The 16480-nt window shown below is 44.2% G+C and overlaps 1 protein-coding gene across 4 annotated transcripts in view; it reads left to right on the top strand.

Moving 5' to 3' along the window:
- LOC138953149 (protein sprint-like) overlaps positions 1–16480 on the top strand; it is a 173938-nt gene that overhangs the window by 154547 nt on the left and 2911 nt on the right. For all 4 annotated transcript variants that reach the window (XM_070324941.1, XM_070324942.1, XM_070324943.1 and 1 more), the window contains 14 exons: positions 332–541; positions 1066–1250; positions 1688–1779; positions 4526–7198; positions 7606–7666; positions 8367–8469; positions 9042–9131; positions 10287–10402; positions 10725–10800; positions 12104–12241; positions 13453–13507; positions 13876–14075; positions 14743–14866; positions 15368–15442. In XM_070324941.1, coding sequence (XP_070181042.1) covers positions 332–541; positions 1066–1250; positions 1688–1779; positions 4526–7198; positions 7606–7666; positions 8367–8469; positions 9042–9131; positions 10287–10402; positions 10725–10800; positions 12104–12241; positions 13453–13507; positions 13876–14075; positions 14743–14866; positions 15368–15442 — 4198 coding nt within the window. The remainder of the gene's footprint in view (positions 1–331; positions 542–1065; positions 1251–1687; positions 1780–4525; positions 7199–7605; positions 7667–8366; positions 8470–9041; positions 9132–10286; positions 10403–10724; positions 10801–12103; positions 12242–13452; positions 13508–13875; positions 14076–14742; positions 14867–15367; positions 15443–16480) is intronic.

Genomic DNA, 16480 nt, shown 5'->3' on the forward strand with positions numbered 1-16480 from the left:
GTTAATAGCCCATTTGATGGTCAAGGTCTCAGCCCTTACGTGTTATTTTGCATTTGCATATTTGCAAACTGCTCCTTAATTTGGGTTCAATGTGTAGTCAAGCCCTTGCGTTGTTTGTTGGTTTGTTGGTTTGTTTGTTTGTTTGTTTAGACTTCAAGCCAATTTGACAAAAACAGGACGAAAACAAGAGTATGTGAGACAGGAATCGATCAGAACGCTTACCATGGTGTTTTGTTGGTGTGTTGTTTTAAACCCGGGGCGCTATTTTCAGCTTGGCAGCAAGCAGTCACTGTACTTAAAACGACGATTTCTTCTTTTCCTGTTAATATAGAATCTGGACACCACGACCACAGCCACCATGACCACCCCCATGTTGATAGCAGCCCATGGCAACAGTTCCCATGACAACGAGAGCCACTCTGGCAGTGACCTGCGACCCATCAGCCTGGTGGAACGACTGGCCAAGACCCACTCTATCTGGCTCCTCACCCAGATGAGTCGCGCAGGGGCTGTCCATCTGCTCAAAGACAGAGAGACTGGGGTAGGTTGTGTGCGTGTGTGTGTGTGTGTGCGTGTGTGTGTGTGTGTGTCAATGTTTGTGTGTGTGTATGTGTGTGTGTGTGTGTGTGTGTGTGTGTGTGTGTGTGTGTGTGTGTGTGTGTGTGTGTGTGTGTGTGTGTGTGCTTTGTTTTTAAATGTTTTTTGTGTGCTTTTTGTGTGCTTTTTTTCTCGCTTTTTTTTTTGGGGGGGGGGGGGGGCGCTGTTGGAGGGGGTGTGAGTAAAAACGTATTGGAAGGTAAGGGTAGGAAAGGAGTCTCTGGGTTCTAGAGAGTGTCTACTTAGGACGCGAGTTCTGCTTGTTTTTTTTCTTTAAGTGTTGAGTTTCAAAAATGTGAAAGAGTCCGTGGCGCTGTATTATTTTGTTTCTGTATCACTGTCCGTGTGTGATTGTCTGTCAGGTTCTGTTTGTAACCTGCAACCAATAACAATCTACAAATAAATACTACACCTTAATGCAATCTTTAATTTTTTTTCTCATTTTCTCTCTCTCTCTTTCTTTTGCAGGTATTCTTGATACGCAAGTCCAGTCAGTCAATGTCGCTGGCCCTGTCGGTTCAGAATCGTCTGACAGACAGAGCGAACGTTGACCACTATTTGATCGAGGCGTCGGACTATGGCATGAGACTGCAAGGCTCGGCTCACTTCTTTCACTCTATACCCAGTCTCATCAGCCACTACATTGAGAACTTGTGAGTTGATTGGGCGATTGTTCTGGTGTTTTTGTGTGTGGTCAGGTTTTGGTGGAGTGTTTTGTGTGTATTTTTGTTGTGTTGTTGATGATGTTTTTTTATGGGTTTGTTTTCTTGTTTGTTTGTTGGTGTTTTTGTTTACTTGCTTGGTTTCTCTTTTTTTTTTGGAAAGGGTCAAAGGATGTTCTCCCTTGAAGGAAAAATGAGAGTGAGATAGAGAAGTCTGTCTGTGTGTGTCCATGTTTCTCTGATTGTTTATCTATTTGTGTATGCATCTGTGTCATTGTGAGTCTGTCTGTCTCTCTGTCCATCTGTCTGCCCCACATCCCCTGCACTTTTCCTTTCTGTAGAACTTTGTTTAGTTCTCAGTCTTTGCTTTACAGTGATTTTTAAGTACCCCCCAAAAAATGTTCAAACATTTGTATCTGTCATGGCAGGGATGAGTTGCCTTACCGCCTCACCCTTACACCGGCCATTCTGCAGGCTAGGTCGTCACGGGAACTGGCTTCTCTGGCCATGCTTGGACAAGGTATGCAATCTCTTTTGTATCAGTAGTAAATTGACGCGGAATACACAAGATTGGATGTATTATTCGTATTATAGTGTGTGGGCTTTTGAATCAGATCTGAAATTTGCTTAACTAATATCTGCTGCTTACTTGAAACTGAATTCAGAGGTCTGTTACTCGACGGTCTGTTTGTATAGTGTAGTTCTTTTCTTTTTGTTTTCATTATGTGCATTGTTTTTTTTTGTTTTTTTTTTGTTATGTTTTATGAAACTGCTTTACATAGTTATAGGATCTGAGAAACAAAAGGGTGTAACATACTCTTTTTTTTTCCCTCTCTTTTCCTCTCCTTTTCTTTTCTTTTCTTTTTTTTTTCTTTTCATTTCTTTTCCTCTCTTTTCTTTCTCTCTCTTTTCCTCTCTTTTCCTCTCTTTTTCTCTCTTTTCCTCTCTTTTTTTTCCTCTCTTTTCTTTTCCTCTCTTTTCCCTTCCTTTCTTTTCTTTTTTTTCCTTTTCTTTTCCTCTCTTATTCTCTCTTTTCTTTTCTTTGTTTTGTGCACAAGGAAGTAATCCGAACAAAATGAAAAATATACTTGAAGCTACAGTGTTTCGTGGCTGGTAGCAATGAGATGAAACATTGCTTTGTCCTTGCACCACTGTGACCAGTTGTTTGCAAGCCAATGCAGTGACCAAGCAGCTTGTAGCTTTCCCCCTGCATTTAAGGAAACTTTGACAGATACAACAACCGCTTACCTAGTTGTACGCGGAAACATGTAGCAAGGTAGCAATGCTCTTCGTGGTGTGGACAGTGGTCAGGGGATTAAGGGGGGAGGGGGAAAATAATAGGTCAGCAGTTGACCCTGGTAGGACGCCGTGACAATTGTTGAATGACCTGTACCTAGCTGGTAGAGTTATAGGATTGGTCCTGTAAGGGTTTGGTGTGTGCTTTGGGTCAAGGTTATCGTTGTATGATGAATGGTGCGGTTGTGTGAATGAAGAATGATGCGTGAACTGTATGACAAACATATCACCTTTTTTTTGGAAAACGTGTGTTTGTTTGGTTGGTTGGTTGGTTGGTTGGTTGGTGGTGTTGTTGTTGTTGTTGTTTTTTGCCAGGCTGTGTATTTTAAGTATGTGTTGAAGAGGACGGATGCAGCTCGTATCCCATTGAAAAACAAAGATCTGTGTTGGTTTACATGATGTTTTACACAGGAAGGAAACGTATCTTTAACACCTTAAGAAGTAAGCATGTTGACAAAGCATGTCTGACAATGCGTGTGACACATTCACACACATGTGGTGTCAGTGTGACATGCTGATTCAGGGGACAGACACTTGTCCAAAAGCAGGCAAACTGGCCAGTCTAGTGAGAATTGTCACGTCATCTCTCGTACCTGTCTCTGTCGCGACACCTCATGATTGATGGACATTTTAGCCTTGACATAAAGAGTCTGGGTTTTATCATTGTGGCACTACCTTTATACATGCAAAGTGTGTGTTCATGGCCATGGGGAGCTAGTGGGTGTATTGGGTGGGAAGGGAGAGCGCAGTTACCTCTTTGTCTTTCTTTAATAATAATAATAATAATAAGAACATTTATATAGCGCTAAATCAAAAACTTTCGTTAAAAAGGCTTGCTCTAAGCGCTCTTTCTAAATTCTTTCTTTCTTTCTTTCTTTCTTTCATTCTTTCTTTCTTTCTTTCCCTCATCTTGTGCTTGTTTTGCTTTTCCTTTCTTAAATTTCAGTATTATTCCATCAGTATACCTGTTGTTGGTTTCTGCTGAGAGCTTGAACAAGAGAGGAAGCAATCGACGCTTCTAATTTGCTATGTGAAACTTTGTGGCATGAAGAATCGGTCATGCACTCACAACTTATGCGTTGTATTAGGCCAAACAAAATATATGTTGGTTTAGGTTAACGTGACCAAAAAAAGATAGGCTAGGTGGGATTTTGTTTTGTTTTTTTGTTGTTGTTGTAATTAGTCAATTTTAAAGGAGGTTACTTCCCTTAGTCTCGGTATGGTTCACAAAATGTGCCAAAAGTTTTTTTGGTTTTTTTTTAGAAATGAAAAAAAAATTTTAGGGTCGGCGGGAAAAAACAGGGTCGGTCGGCTTACTCTAAACCAACATATATTTTTGTTTGGCCTTAGTAATTACAAGAGGAAGAGTACAAACAGTTAAAACAAATTCTTCTACTTTATTTTAGCTACAGCTGTTGCTGTATTATCTTGCATTCATATCGCACCTATATGCTACTCCTGCGCCCCATGTTGGTGGTTTTTATTACAAAACGGTGGTTTTTATTACAAAACGATAAAAACATGTTACAGAGACATCAATTATTGAAAAATGTGTTAGTAATTCCACTTGTCTTAGGTGGCTTTTGTGTTATGTGTTTGTGAGTATATGATTGACCATGAGAAACGAGCATTAGTAATTGTTCTGTTCTGTGTATAGCAGTATTATACTATAGCACAAGAATATATGTAGTTGACAAAACAGCTGGCAGACACACACACACACACACACACACACACACACACACACACACACACACACACACACACACACACACACACACACACACATACACACACTAAACCACATCACAACACAACACAACACACACACACATATACACACAAAAGCAAACACACACACACACACACACACACACAACACACACAAACAACAACGTATACATACACACAAATTCAACCCTTCACTTTCCCTAACGAAGAATCATGACTGTGTTTCTTTTCTGTTTCAGATTTCTGGCTGTCCCCAGTGTCACGCAAGGCTCGAACCCCATCCCCAGCCTGCGGATCATTGCACAAGTCGTGCAGCGAACCCATCGACATCCGCCAGCCGATGCAACACAGCACATCACGCCCCCACACCCCCACCACCCCGCCCCTCCACGCCCTTCCCCCCTCCCACTCCGTGTCAGACTTCTCCGACTTTCTCACCACCCAGCAAGTGCAGGAGGAGCAGGCGCAGATCTTCAAGGGACAGTTCAGCAATCAGGTGGACCTCCCTCCCCCTTCCCACTGCTCCCCCCACCTCCCGCCTCTCAGAGTCTTCGCCTCGGTGCCGACTGGAACTAGCTGTGCCAAAGGCCAGGGCGGTTTCGGACCCCACCTTCTCCGGCTCAAAGGCTACAACGATACCCCGACCTCCACGGAAAGCAGCGGGGAGGAGAGTGGAGGGGGACACGTGGGTGTTCCTCATATACATTTGGTGGGAGCTTCTCCCCAGTCTATGTGTGCAATGTCAAACGCCAGCAGCCAGACTGACTTCTCCTCTCTCAACCGCCACAAGCCCAAGGGGAAGCCTAACCTGTACTCTATGACTCCGGTGGAGCTGCTCCACCTACCGGAGAACAACTCCTACTTCCATAGCAACCTGTCGGACAAGATGAGCGACTACGAGGACATCTGGCGGAGCTCGTACTACGACTCGGACAGTGTTCGAAACGGCAGCGTAAGGGGAGGTGGTGGTGGGGGTGGTGGGGGTGGATACGAAGTGGGTTCTTGCACCACGGCTCAATCGGACTTCTCCAAGTTTTTCGCTGTCAGCGGCAACAGGGAGAGTACAGGGGTGAGACCTGTTCCTGTGGTGGTGACTACTAACTGTAACACGGTCGCCACACAATCTGAGGAATCACCACCCATCCCTCCCAAGAACTGGAGAACTAGTACTGTGGTCAACCCGAAACATCTTCATCCGTTGGGGAGATTATCCAGGTTAAAGTCCTCCTCGGATTCTTCCTTAGCCACCGTCTCTAGTCCCGTGTACGCTGAACCCGCCGATGCCGTGGTTTTCCGAGAAAGACAGAACCGCTCTTCGCGTGCCAAAGTTCGGAGACGATCTGCTCCCTCCGTCTCCAGTCAATCCATCCCCCCTGAACATCTTCCTCCCCACACCTCCAGACAGTCCCCGTTTAGCGGGGCTGAGAAACTGGCCACAATTTTGTCCCAAGCTGCTTTGGACCAAGCTGAAAATACTCACCCCAAAAAGGACACTCTTCTACCCAAAAAAGGCAGGAAAGTCGATCCCAAGCAGCGCAGTGGTGCTGGGATGACACGCAGTCAAAGCATGCGCACGGCGCAAGAGGTTACCAGGCTGGCCAAGAACAAACCGGCCTGGCATGAGCGTTTTAATCGATTAAAGCTGGGAACAAAAGTGTTGTCGCGCAGTGGGTCTCCTTACGCGGCAACGACAAAGGGTGCTCAGCCACAGTTGGACGATTCTTTGTTCTTGGTGGAGGAAAGCTCTTCTGGGCCCACTGCGGTGAACAGGTTCCCTGTGTACCAGCGAAGCAAGCTGGTTCAGTCTGTGAACCGGGGATCTTACTTCTCCGAGTCGTCCACAGTGCAAGACATTATCTCGTGTGCCATGCCGGAGCTGATGGTCAGACCCATACAGGCCCAGCGCCTGGTCGTCCCAGCCGCAAAAACGCTGTCGGAATACGACAACTACAACCCCTACGCCCCTCCCTCCGCCAGCAGTCGCGGCACCATCTTCTGCAAGCCGTGGGAAGGGAGCGTGGTGGATACCTTGCTACGGACCTCTCACACCACCCTTCCCCCAGCCATGGATCTGCAGGAGAGAGTCCAGATGTGGCAGGAAGCTAACCAGACCTTTCACCACAGCCAGCAGAGCCAGCAACAGAGAGAGAACCCAACACACCAGCAGCAGTTGCAGCAGCATCAGCAACATCTGCAGCAGTTGCAGATGATTCAGCAACAGCAGCGCTTGCAGCAGAGCGTCGTGAAGCAAGCTCACACAGTGCAGACGGTGACTACTGTGGGGAACGCTGGTACCGTGAACTCCACCACTAACGTGAATGTGAGCAAGAGCAGTAGTAGGATGGTGGTTCAGAGTGAAGTGACGCAGACGTCCCAGACTGGCGTCCATCCTCAAGGTCACCCACAACCTCAAGGTCATCCACATCTTCAAGGTCACGCAAACCTTCAAGGTCACCCACACCCTCAAGGTCACCCACACAAATCCGTCTCCCCCACTCACCCCCAGCAGGCGCGCCCTCAGTCCATGATGGTGCAGGAGCGACACCACCAGCACCCTCAGCTGCACCGGTCTCACTCCAACCCCAACCAGGCCCAGCAACTGCCTCTACCCAGAAACCAGCAAGGTCAGGGCCATCAGCAAGGTCAAGGTCGCCAGCAACACCAAGGTCACCATCATCAACTAGGTCATCACCTTCATCAGCAAGGTCATCACCTTCACCAGCAAGGTCAGCCTGTGGTCACAGAAGGGTCGTCAGTGACCCCTGACAGTCGAATGGGCGGCCTGAGCTCCAACTGTCCAGACGTGATCAACTGCCATCACATCGCCGTGGATACCGGCAACGCTGCGCTGTCTGACGATGAGATCCTGATTCAGTCTGTCACCTCTACTCTACCCAACAGGGGTCAACTGGGTGAGTAATTCTCAAACTGCTTTTTGTTTTCAGTCTGCACTGTGTGTTTGAAGTGTTTGTCAAAACAGTGGCCCGTAGTTATAATCATGTCATGTGTGTTGTTTATTGGTAAAGTTCAAAATGTTGCCGGTTTTGGAAACGAAACTTGTGTACTGAGGTTTTGTGGATGTGACTGTCCCATGGTTGAGTTGTGTGCTGTATATGAGTGTGTGTGAGTGCAAGGTCAGAAGAGAGATTAATTGGTAGGTAAACATGCATTTCTGTCAAATCATTGTGTGTGTGAGCATAAATGAGTGACACTTTCATATGATTATGAAACATGTGAGTTCATATGTTTTCATTCATCTGGCTGTTCTGTATTGTATTTTTGTTTGTCATGTCATAATTTGTATCTTGTTTTTCTTCAGCTGCACAACGCAAGCAGGCTGCTCGTGATCCTGGCAGCAAAATCCGAGAATACATTTACAAGTAGGTTGCATCTGAATTCAGTACATGTAGTGGTTTAGAAGAAAGGTTGAGAGGAAGAGGAGAAATATTGATACATTTATCACGCTCAAGGTAGACGGGACATATTCATAAAATGGTTAACAACTTAGCAGTAGCAGCTATCATGATTTTGTAATAGCAGGTGCTCTTTCATGCTGGAAATACTTTGATAACAGACTAAGCTAATATTGGTTTTCCTTCAGAGTTTTCACATTCCTAACACGTGTGCCACTGTATTTATAGTTCCTGTCTTTGCAGGTTTTTACCTTGTTTTCTATGTGTAACCAGAAATAATCAACATGCACAGAATTAGAAAAAAATTCTCAAATCTAAACATTTAATTGTCATCAGTTGAGAACATGAGTTTTTTCCTTCAAAATCCAGAACGAATCGTAACTTACTGTCGTATTTTGCGAAAATTCAGCTTTCTTTGTCCACTTCGGCAGGATGATTGAAGGTTATTTTTAGCACTACCCAACATCCTTTGCAATATACCCAACACCCGAATACATCCGGGTTAACACAGAATAAAGTCGTCTGCTATTGTACCAGACGCGAGGTAAAAAGTAACTGTACACATTGTGTCATCATGTGTCGCATAAATTCCCTTTTTTTGTGATGCAATGTTGTTTCTGTAATTAAGGATTGCTTTTAATTCAGCTGTTTATGTTTTGATTGACAGACTTTCCCAGGACCGCAACACAACGTTTGGAAGCACAATAGAAAACTTCATACAGTGCACTGTGGAAAGCCAGGAAAAAACACCGCATCATGTCATGAGAAATGTGAGTTCACTGCATGTCTTTTAGATGTCATTGTAAATTGCCTCATGTCTGCCTACCTTTCTACCTGTCTGTCTGTCCATTAGTATGTCTGTCTGTGTGACTTGTCTGATCAGCTGTCTTGCACATGTATGTAAGTTAGCTTTTTTCTCTGCGTGTGAATGTAACTCTTTATGTGTGTGTTTGTTTGTGTGTGTGTGTGTGTGTTTGTTTGTGTGTGTGTGTGTGTGTGTGTGTGTGTGTGTGTGTGTGTGGGTGTGTGTATGTGCCAGTGCGTGTCTGTTTGTGCGTGCGTGGGTGTATGTGTCTGTGTGTCTACGTGTATGTCTGCGTGTGTGTGTGTGTGTGTCTGTGTGTGTGTGTGTGTGTGTGTGTGTGTGTGTGTGTGTGTGTGTGTGTGTGTGCATGATCTCACTATCTACGTGTCTGTGCCTGTGTCTCTACATACATTGTACATGCACATAATTCTGTGTCTGTGTCACACATTTACAGCATGCTTGCACCTGTACACATTTGCACTTGTGTGTCTTCAAATAATGCATGTTTTAGCTATAATCGTGATAATTGTTTTACAGGTACGTCAGTTCATGACAGGCATCAAGAACTACCTGGTCAAGCACGGGGAGGGACAGCTGGAGGATCTCATTGAGAGAGAACGCAACAAGGTACAAACATCTCTTTGTTTTTTTACAGTGGATTCTCTGCCATGTGTATTCTTCAGAAGTGTTTGCCAGTAATCCCTAGAGGTCTTGATAACTGAGCCTATTCTTTCTTCTCCCAGGGAAAAAACGATTTTTTTTTTTAATTTCGTGCAAGTCATTCATGCAATCTCTTTTTGTTCTCTCTCTCATGCTCTCTCTCTCATGCTGAGGCTCTCTCTCTCTCTCATGCTCTCTCTCTCTCTCTCCCTCTCTCATGCTCTCTCTCTCTCCCTCTCTCATGCTCTCTCTCTCTCTCATGCTCTCTCTCTCTATCTCTCTCTCCCTCTCTCATGCTCTCTCTCTCTCTCTCTCTCTCCCTCCCTCCCTCCCTCTCTCTCTTTTTCTCTCTGTGTGTCTCTCTCTCTGTCTCTTTCTCTCTCTCTCTCACAGTGTTTCTCTCTTCCATGAGAGGACACCTTCTTTAGACTAGTCCCTTTGTCTATAAACTTGACCGAACTATACCTTTTGTGAGAGAACAATTGCAATGTAAGGACACTTTGGATTGGTTCCAATGGTGTTTGTGTTTAAAGACGTAATTTTAGTTGATTTAATTGGAGGTCTCTGTTCCACTGTATGTAAGTAATTGTATGAACTGAATGAACTTTGTGTACGGCTTTTGTGAATATCTCTTCTCTCCCGAATGACCTTGTTGAAATTTGTAAGTCAATCTATGTTGGAACAAGAGGCGAAGCCTTCAAGGCTCACGTAAGAAATCGACAAACAGTAACACAAACTCAATCACTCCGTCACACATACACACACACACACACACACACAGTAAGCATAGGTGACACTGTGCAAGAAAGCGAGACACTAGATCTAGATCTGTCTGTCTGCATGTAGCCTACTTACAGGGACACGACTGCCAACTAGTCTCGGCCCGCTCAAAATAACAATGACCGAGACTTTCAGTAATTCCTTCGCGTGACGTCTAACCCTCTTACGTCATAATGTGACGTCTTCAAATGACGAAATGTTAAAGTTTCTACCACAGACATACACACGCACGCACACACGCACACACACACGCACGCACAGACAGACAAAGTTACGATCGCATAGGCTACACTTACGTGAGCCAAAAATTTTTAATGCTTTTGTTTTTCCTTCTATAATCAGCTTGGACGGAATGAAATCCTGAACATTGATGCACTGATTGAGACAACGTTACACATGTGTGTGCTGAGACCCCTCAAACATCACATCTACAGACTCTTTGTCGACTACCATGGCAGGTGGGGAATTGATTAATTAATTAATTAATTTATTGAGCATTCTTTCATAACTGAGTTTGTTTGTTTGTTTGTTTGTTTCAGTCTTTTGTTTTTCATGGATTTCTGGGTGTATGTGTTTGTCACTCAGCATGTGTGCCAATGTGTGGATATGTGTCTGTGTTTTGTGAATTTGCTAGTACGTGCCTGATCCTGTCTGACCACTTAATTGTGTTGAAAGGATACAGGTGTGATTTCATCACAGGTGCTTGGTTTTGTGTCTGTCAAAATGAAAAGATGTGTTTATTTAGAGTTTTAATTCTAAAGTTTAGGTTTACCATTTCAGAAACAACAGTCTGGAACTGATGTCAAGGAATATCAAATATGCTCGCACCAAAACAGCTGAAGAAATTGGAATTAAGGTGAGTTGGATATTTATCGAGCTATATAGCTATTCTGATGGACACGAGGGGGAATTCGGGGGCTGTGATTGGATGGTCTCTTCCGATCATCAAAGCATAATGCTACGGAAGTCGGCCATTTTTGCCAATATCCAAAAGCATATTGGCAATAACAAAGACGCATGGTTCCGGTTTACCCTTCTGTACCACACGATGTTTTAATCGACAACAGCATACACTGACAACTTGAAATTCTTCTCGGAAATGTTTTTCAGCTTTAAAAATGTCGATAGCATACCCTTTTCTGCTAACTTCCCGATGAAACAGGACTAAATCAATTATTTTCTGTCCCTAAACATCACAAAATGCCCAAAGTCGAAAGATGTAGTACAAACAGGGGAGTAAAACGAAACAGCCGTTTTTGTGTGCCTGTGACACAAACTTTCGCATTTGGCTTTTCTTATCTCGTAACTCCACACTAAATACCCCACTTCCCCTCTGAAGTATTGATGTACAACCCATGGCACTAACATTCATGTTGTCGTTTATAACTGAGGTTGAAAAAATTGCTTCATGACGAGACAAGTATAAATGCCATTCACCCATGAATGCTCGCGATTAGCTGTTCTCTTCTCCTCCCCTTGTTGCATCCTAGTTCTTCAGTTGTTTCTAGTTTTCCGTTTATGTTGTGTTTTGGTCTTCTTCATAAGTAGTCTTGTTCAAAATTAAAAAAACTCAAACTTCTTTTTGTTGTATTCGAATGAGCTAATAAAAAGCTGTTTAACAGCTGTGTTGTCAAATCGATTTTTTTTGCAAAGTCAGTGTGGCGCCTGCGCAAAACTAATGCGCATAAGAAACTGCGTCTGCTATCAAACCCTGAAATCAACGCATCAACGCAAAAACTGTCATTTTGTAAGTTTATCGCTGTTAATATAGTTGGCACTGACATATACTTGCTAGTTTATTTTTGTTTATCAATTGATGTCATGACAGTCCTTAATACATTAATTGTTTCTGCCTTGAAATTTGGGTGATCTGTATTGGTGTTTGCTTGCTTGGTTGCTTGCCTGTCTGTTTGTCCGAGTGTGTGTGAGTGTGTTTGTATGTGTGTTTGTGTGTGGATGTTGGTGTACTGTTTGGTATTTTTGGTAGGTATACTCTCTCTCTCTCTCTCTCTCTCTCTCTCTCTCTCTCTCTCTCTCTCTCTCTCTCTCTCTCTCTCTCTCTCTCTCTCTCTCTCTCTCTCTCTCTCTCTCAAAACAGCAAATGGAAAAAATCTCTGCAATATACCTAGCTGACAGTGACACTTTGCATGATGTTGCAGCCTGGGCTGATACCACCACAGGCGGGTGACATGGAGACTATTAAGCACTACCTGGACAAGATGCAGCGTGCTTACTCTCCCCTCAAGAAACTGGAGAACTTGCTGTGTGCTACTTCCGCCATCTACTCTTGTGTCAAGGTACAGTGCAAGCAATCCTTTAGCTGTCTTGAATAGAGCAGATGGGCGGGGATGTAGCTCAGTCGGTAGCGCGCTGGATTTGTATCCAGTTGGTCGCTGCCAGCGTGAGTTCGTCCCCATGTTCGGCGAGAGATTTATTTCTCAGAGTCAACTTTGTGTGCAGACTCTCCTCGGTGTCCGAACACCCCCCCCCCCCCCCCCCCCCCCCGTGTGTACACGCAAGCACAAGACCAAGTGCGCACGAAAAAGATCCTGTAATCCATGTCAGAGTTCGGTGGGTTATAGAAACACAAAAATACCCAGCATGCTTCCTCCGAAAACGGCGTATGGCTGCCTAAATGGCGGGGTAAAAAACGGTCATACACGTAAAATTCCACTCGTGCAAAAAACACGAGTGTACGTGGGAGTTTCAGCCCACGAACGCAGAAGAAGAAGAAGAAGAATAGAGCAGATGTATTGGTGCCTATATGTGCTGATGTATGCTTCTAGAACAGTAGAAGAATTGAGTGAAAAATTTAAAATGATTATGCTGAACTTTCACATGTCAGAGATTCATCGTTTGCACACTTAAAAAAATGACATCTGTAACTTGTTATGCCAACCAGTTGATATTGTGCATGTTTCTCCCCTTACAAAATCCAGTGTCATCCACATGCCAACATTTGTATGTACCGTAAAATCCCTAGCAAACGCCCACCCCCCCTCTGCACAGATTTCGGGTACAAGTAAGGGGTGGGCGTTTGCTAGGTATACACCCCTTTGCAAGATAAAGTGTCATCACATTTTCACAAGAAAAAAAAGTGATACAACATGTGATTTATGCAATTTTAATGAAAAATAAACACACCGTTTGTTTACACAAATAAAGATCAACGTTCTGTGATAGAAAAAAATAAGAAGAAAAAAACGGCGAATCATCGAACAGTGTGCACAAATCGTAGATAAAGGAGGCCGAATGTCTTAAAACAAATTTAAAAAAAAAAAAAAAAGGGGGGTGGGCGTTTCCTAGGTAGTGACCCCTCTGCACAACTTTTGGCCAAAAGTGGGAGGTGGGCGTTTGCTAGATACTGGGCGTTTGCTAGGGATTTTACGGTACTTGTAAAAATTGGCTAGCATGGTCACTTTGTATCTGTCTGATGTGTGGACTTTTAAACAAATTGCAAATTGCACAGTGTTAGATCAAGACCTCAAAGAGAGTGTTTGGTTTGCAGGTCCAAGGGAAGCAACACCTGCACAGTCGAGGACCAGCCTCCCTTGGAGCTGATGGTGAGAAATGCCAAGTTGTTTCCCTTTACGATATCACATGGGGCTATGAAATGCTCACTTCTTGGAATATGCATTACTTAATTCATTGTGTGCTTTTGATAAAATACCTGGCATTTACAGAGGTGTTTCTTTTTTTATTGTTTAAAAATAATTTTAAATAGAGGAACCAGAAGAAGATACAATATTTTCATGACTTTTACCATTTTTTTCTGTTTTGTCTGTGCAATGTTTACAGCCAGCAGATCATTCCTCTGTATCATATGTAATCTTTAGGATGTTTTTCTAATAGTGTTTTAGCATGTGTGGCTGTGTGTTCCGAGAAAAACAATCAGCCTTGCTAAGCATAAACCTCACCATGAATGTTGCAGACTTTCTGCCACTGCTGATCTACGTGCTGGTTCACTGTGGGCTGGTGTCGGCGGAGATCGAGGCAGATTACATGTGGGGGCTGCTACACCCCTCTGTGCTGACAGGGGAAGGGGGTTACTACCTGACAACCCTCAGCAGCGCTGTCCTCATCCTCAAGAACTTCCAGGAAGCTCATGAGAGCAAGACGGCTTCTCTGGAGGTTGGTCTAAAAGTTTTGCTTGACTCGGATCTCCTGCTATGCCTTTATTCCCTTCTCTGTTTTTGGCAGATTACAGTTCAATTCTTTCGATTATTTTCTGGACAATCCACACTCCACCACCCCCTCTCCCCCCACCCCCACCCCCATCCTCCAGCCATCCAAACACCCCCATCCCTAAGCCCTCCTTTTACAATAGTCACTGCACCACTTTGTTGCTGCAAAACCACTTGGCAACACTGCCTTTTATGCCTTCGTGATCTAATCACGATTTTATACATCTTGCAAAGATCCACTGTTCTTTGTTGACAGGAGTTCTGTGAGTTTTATAGACATATCCAAAGCCAGTTAACCCCACCACCACCACCACCACCACCATGCACGTTCCTAATTCCCACCAACCGCATCTTATCCTCTACCATTTTTTGAAAACAAAAAGCCTGGAGCTCATTATTCACTGTGGAGCCAACTGGTTTTTCTCACCTTCAAGGGATACAATTCTTCCACATCCCATAGAAAATGTTTATTTCTGGAATGTATTTGTTTCTCTGTGTCAAGTTGTGCCTTATGCAAAGCTCAAACTTAGTAGGAATGGGGGTGGAAGTAGAGTTATTTCCGGCATCCATGCAGCCGTTCTGCAAGACCTCACCCTCTGTATAATCTCCATCAGGGGCAGCTACCCACACTGGGAGAGGTGCAAGGTTTCCTGAAGATTGCCTTCCCCGATGAGCTGCGTGACACCATTCTGTGGAAGACCTTACCTGTGCGACCTAACATGACAACCAAGGATGTCTGTGAGTCACCTTGCTTTGACCTTGGAGCCGTCGCTTTTGCTTTCATGCTTATTTCCTTTCCTACCTTCCTTGTGCTTTGAATTATGTGTGAATAAGTGGATGGATAAATAGATTGATTTGATTGACTAATTGTATGCTTATTAGCTGAACAAGGAGGATAGTTAATTGGATTGATAATGTGCAGGTTGATTATTTGACAGATCAATTGATTGATGGACAGATTCATTAAGTGAGTGAGTGAGTGATTGATTGATTGATTCTTATGCAGGTTGATCTGATGATTGATTGATTGACTGATTGACGGATTGATGGATTGATGGATTGATGGATTGATTGACTGATTGACTGATTGATTGATAGTTATAATGACAGTTTTTGTTCATTGTAATCTTGTTGCCTTGTTCATTTATAGAATTGACAGACCTAAATACATTTTGTAATGAAACAGATAGGCTGATGTAGCTGTTGATTTAATATGGATGTTGACTGCTTGTTTTTCAGGTTCAATGATAGCCCACAAGTTCAAGATTACCAACCCCCAGGACTATGGCCTGATTCTGCTGAGTAATGGAGAAGGTATGTTTCAAGAAATTGTATCACAGTGTTCCCGTAGTATGTCCGATAATCCACCTTTCCCACAGTATGGCCATTATTCCAGTCATCCCAATAATCAAGTGTCCTCTAATCAAGTGTCCCTACAGTTTGTCCAATGATCCAATGCCCCCACATGATGTCCAAAGATCTATATAGTGTTCCCACAGTATATACAGTAATTTAATACAGTGTTCCCTCCCCGTGGGGTCAATAATCCAGTGTCTCATAGAAAGTTTAGTAATCAAGTATTCCCACTGTATGTGCAATACTCCCCTGCTCCCACACTGTGTCCAACAGTCCAGTGTTCCCGCCTGCATGTGTCCCATCCATGATCTACTGTGTTCCCGCCATGTGTCCCATCCATGATCCAGTGTTCCCGCCATGTGTCCCATCCATGATCTACTGTGTTCCCGTGAGAAAATGTAAGTTTTATGCCCTCACAGCAAAGCCATTAGGGGCATGTTACACGGGAAAACCCGGCTTTGTATGAAAATAAAAAATAAAAATGCTGGGTTGGGGGGGGGGGGGGGGGGGGGGGGGGGGGGGGGGGGGGGGGGGGGGGGGGGATGTAGACAGCTGATGTAGACAGCTGGCTGCCGGCTGCTAGAGGAGACCTGAAATGGGCTAGGGACCGGGTTGGGTCGTCTTGGGTCAGTGGTGAAATGGTTACTTTATTGGCTGTTGGCCGAACGGACACCCGGGCTTCACATTTTTGCATGCATGTATTCGTGTTTCCAAGGCCTGAGGCTTTCGCTGTGACCCTGGGATCTTTATCGTGCGCATGCCTGCACACGGGGGTGTTCGGACACCGAGGAGAATCTAGTGTTCCCATAGTGTGTCCAACAATCCAGTTTTCCTGTTGTGTCCCATAATCCAGTGTTTCCATAATGTGTCCAACAATCCAGTTTTCCTGTTGTGTCCCATAATCCAGTGTTTCCATAGTGTGTCCAACAATCCAGTTTTCCTGTTGTGTCCCATAATCCAGTGTTTCCATAGTGTGTCCAACAATCCAGTTTTCCT

The sequence above is a fragment of the Littorina saxatilis genome, linkage group LG17 (genome assembly GCF_037325665.1).
Source record: "Littorina saxatilis isolate snail1 linkage group LG17, US_GU_Lsax_2.0, whole genome shotgun sequence".
NCBI lineage: Eukaryota > Metazoa > Mollusca > Gastropoda > Littorinimorpha > Littorinidae > Littorina > Littorina saxatilis.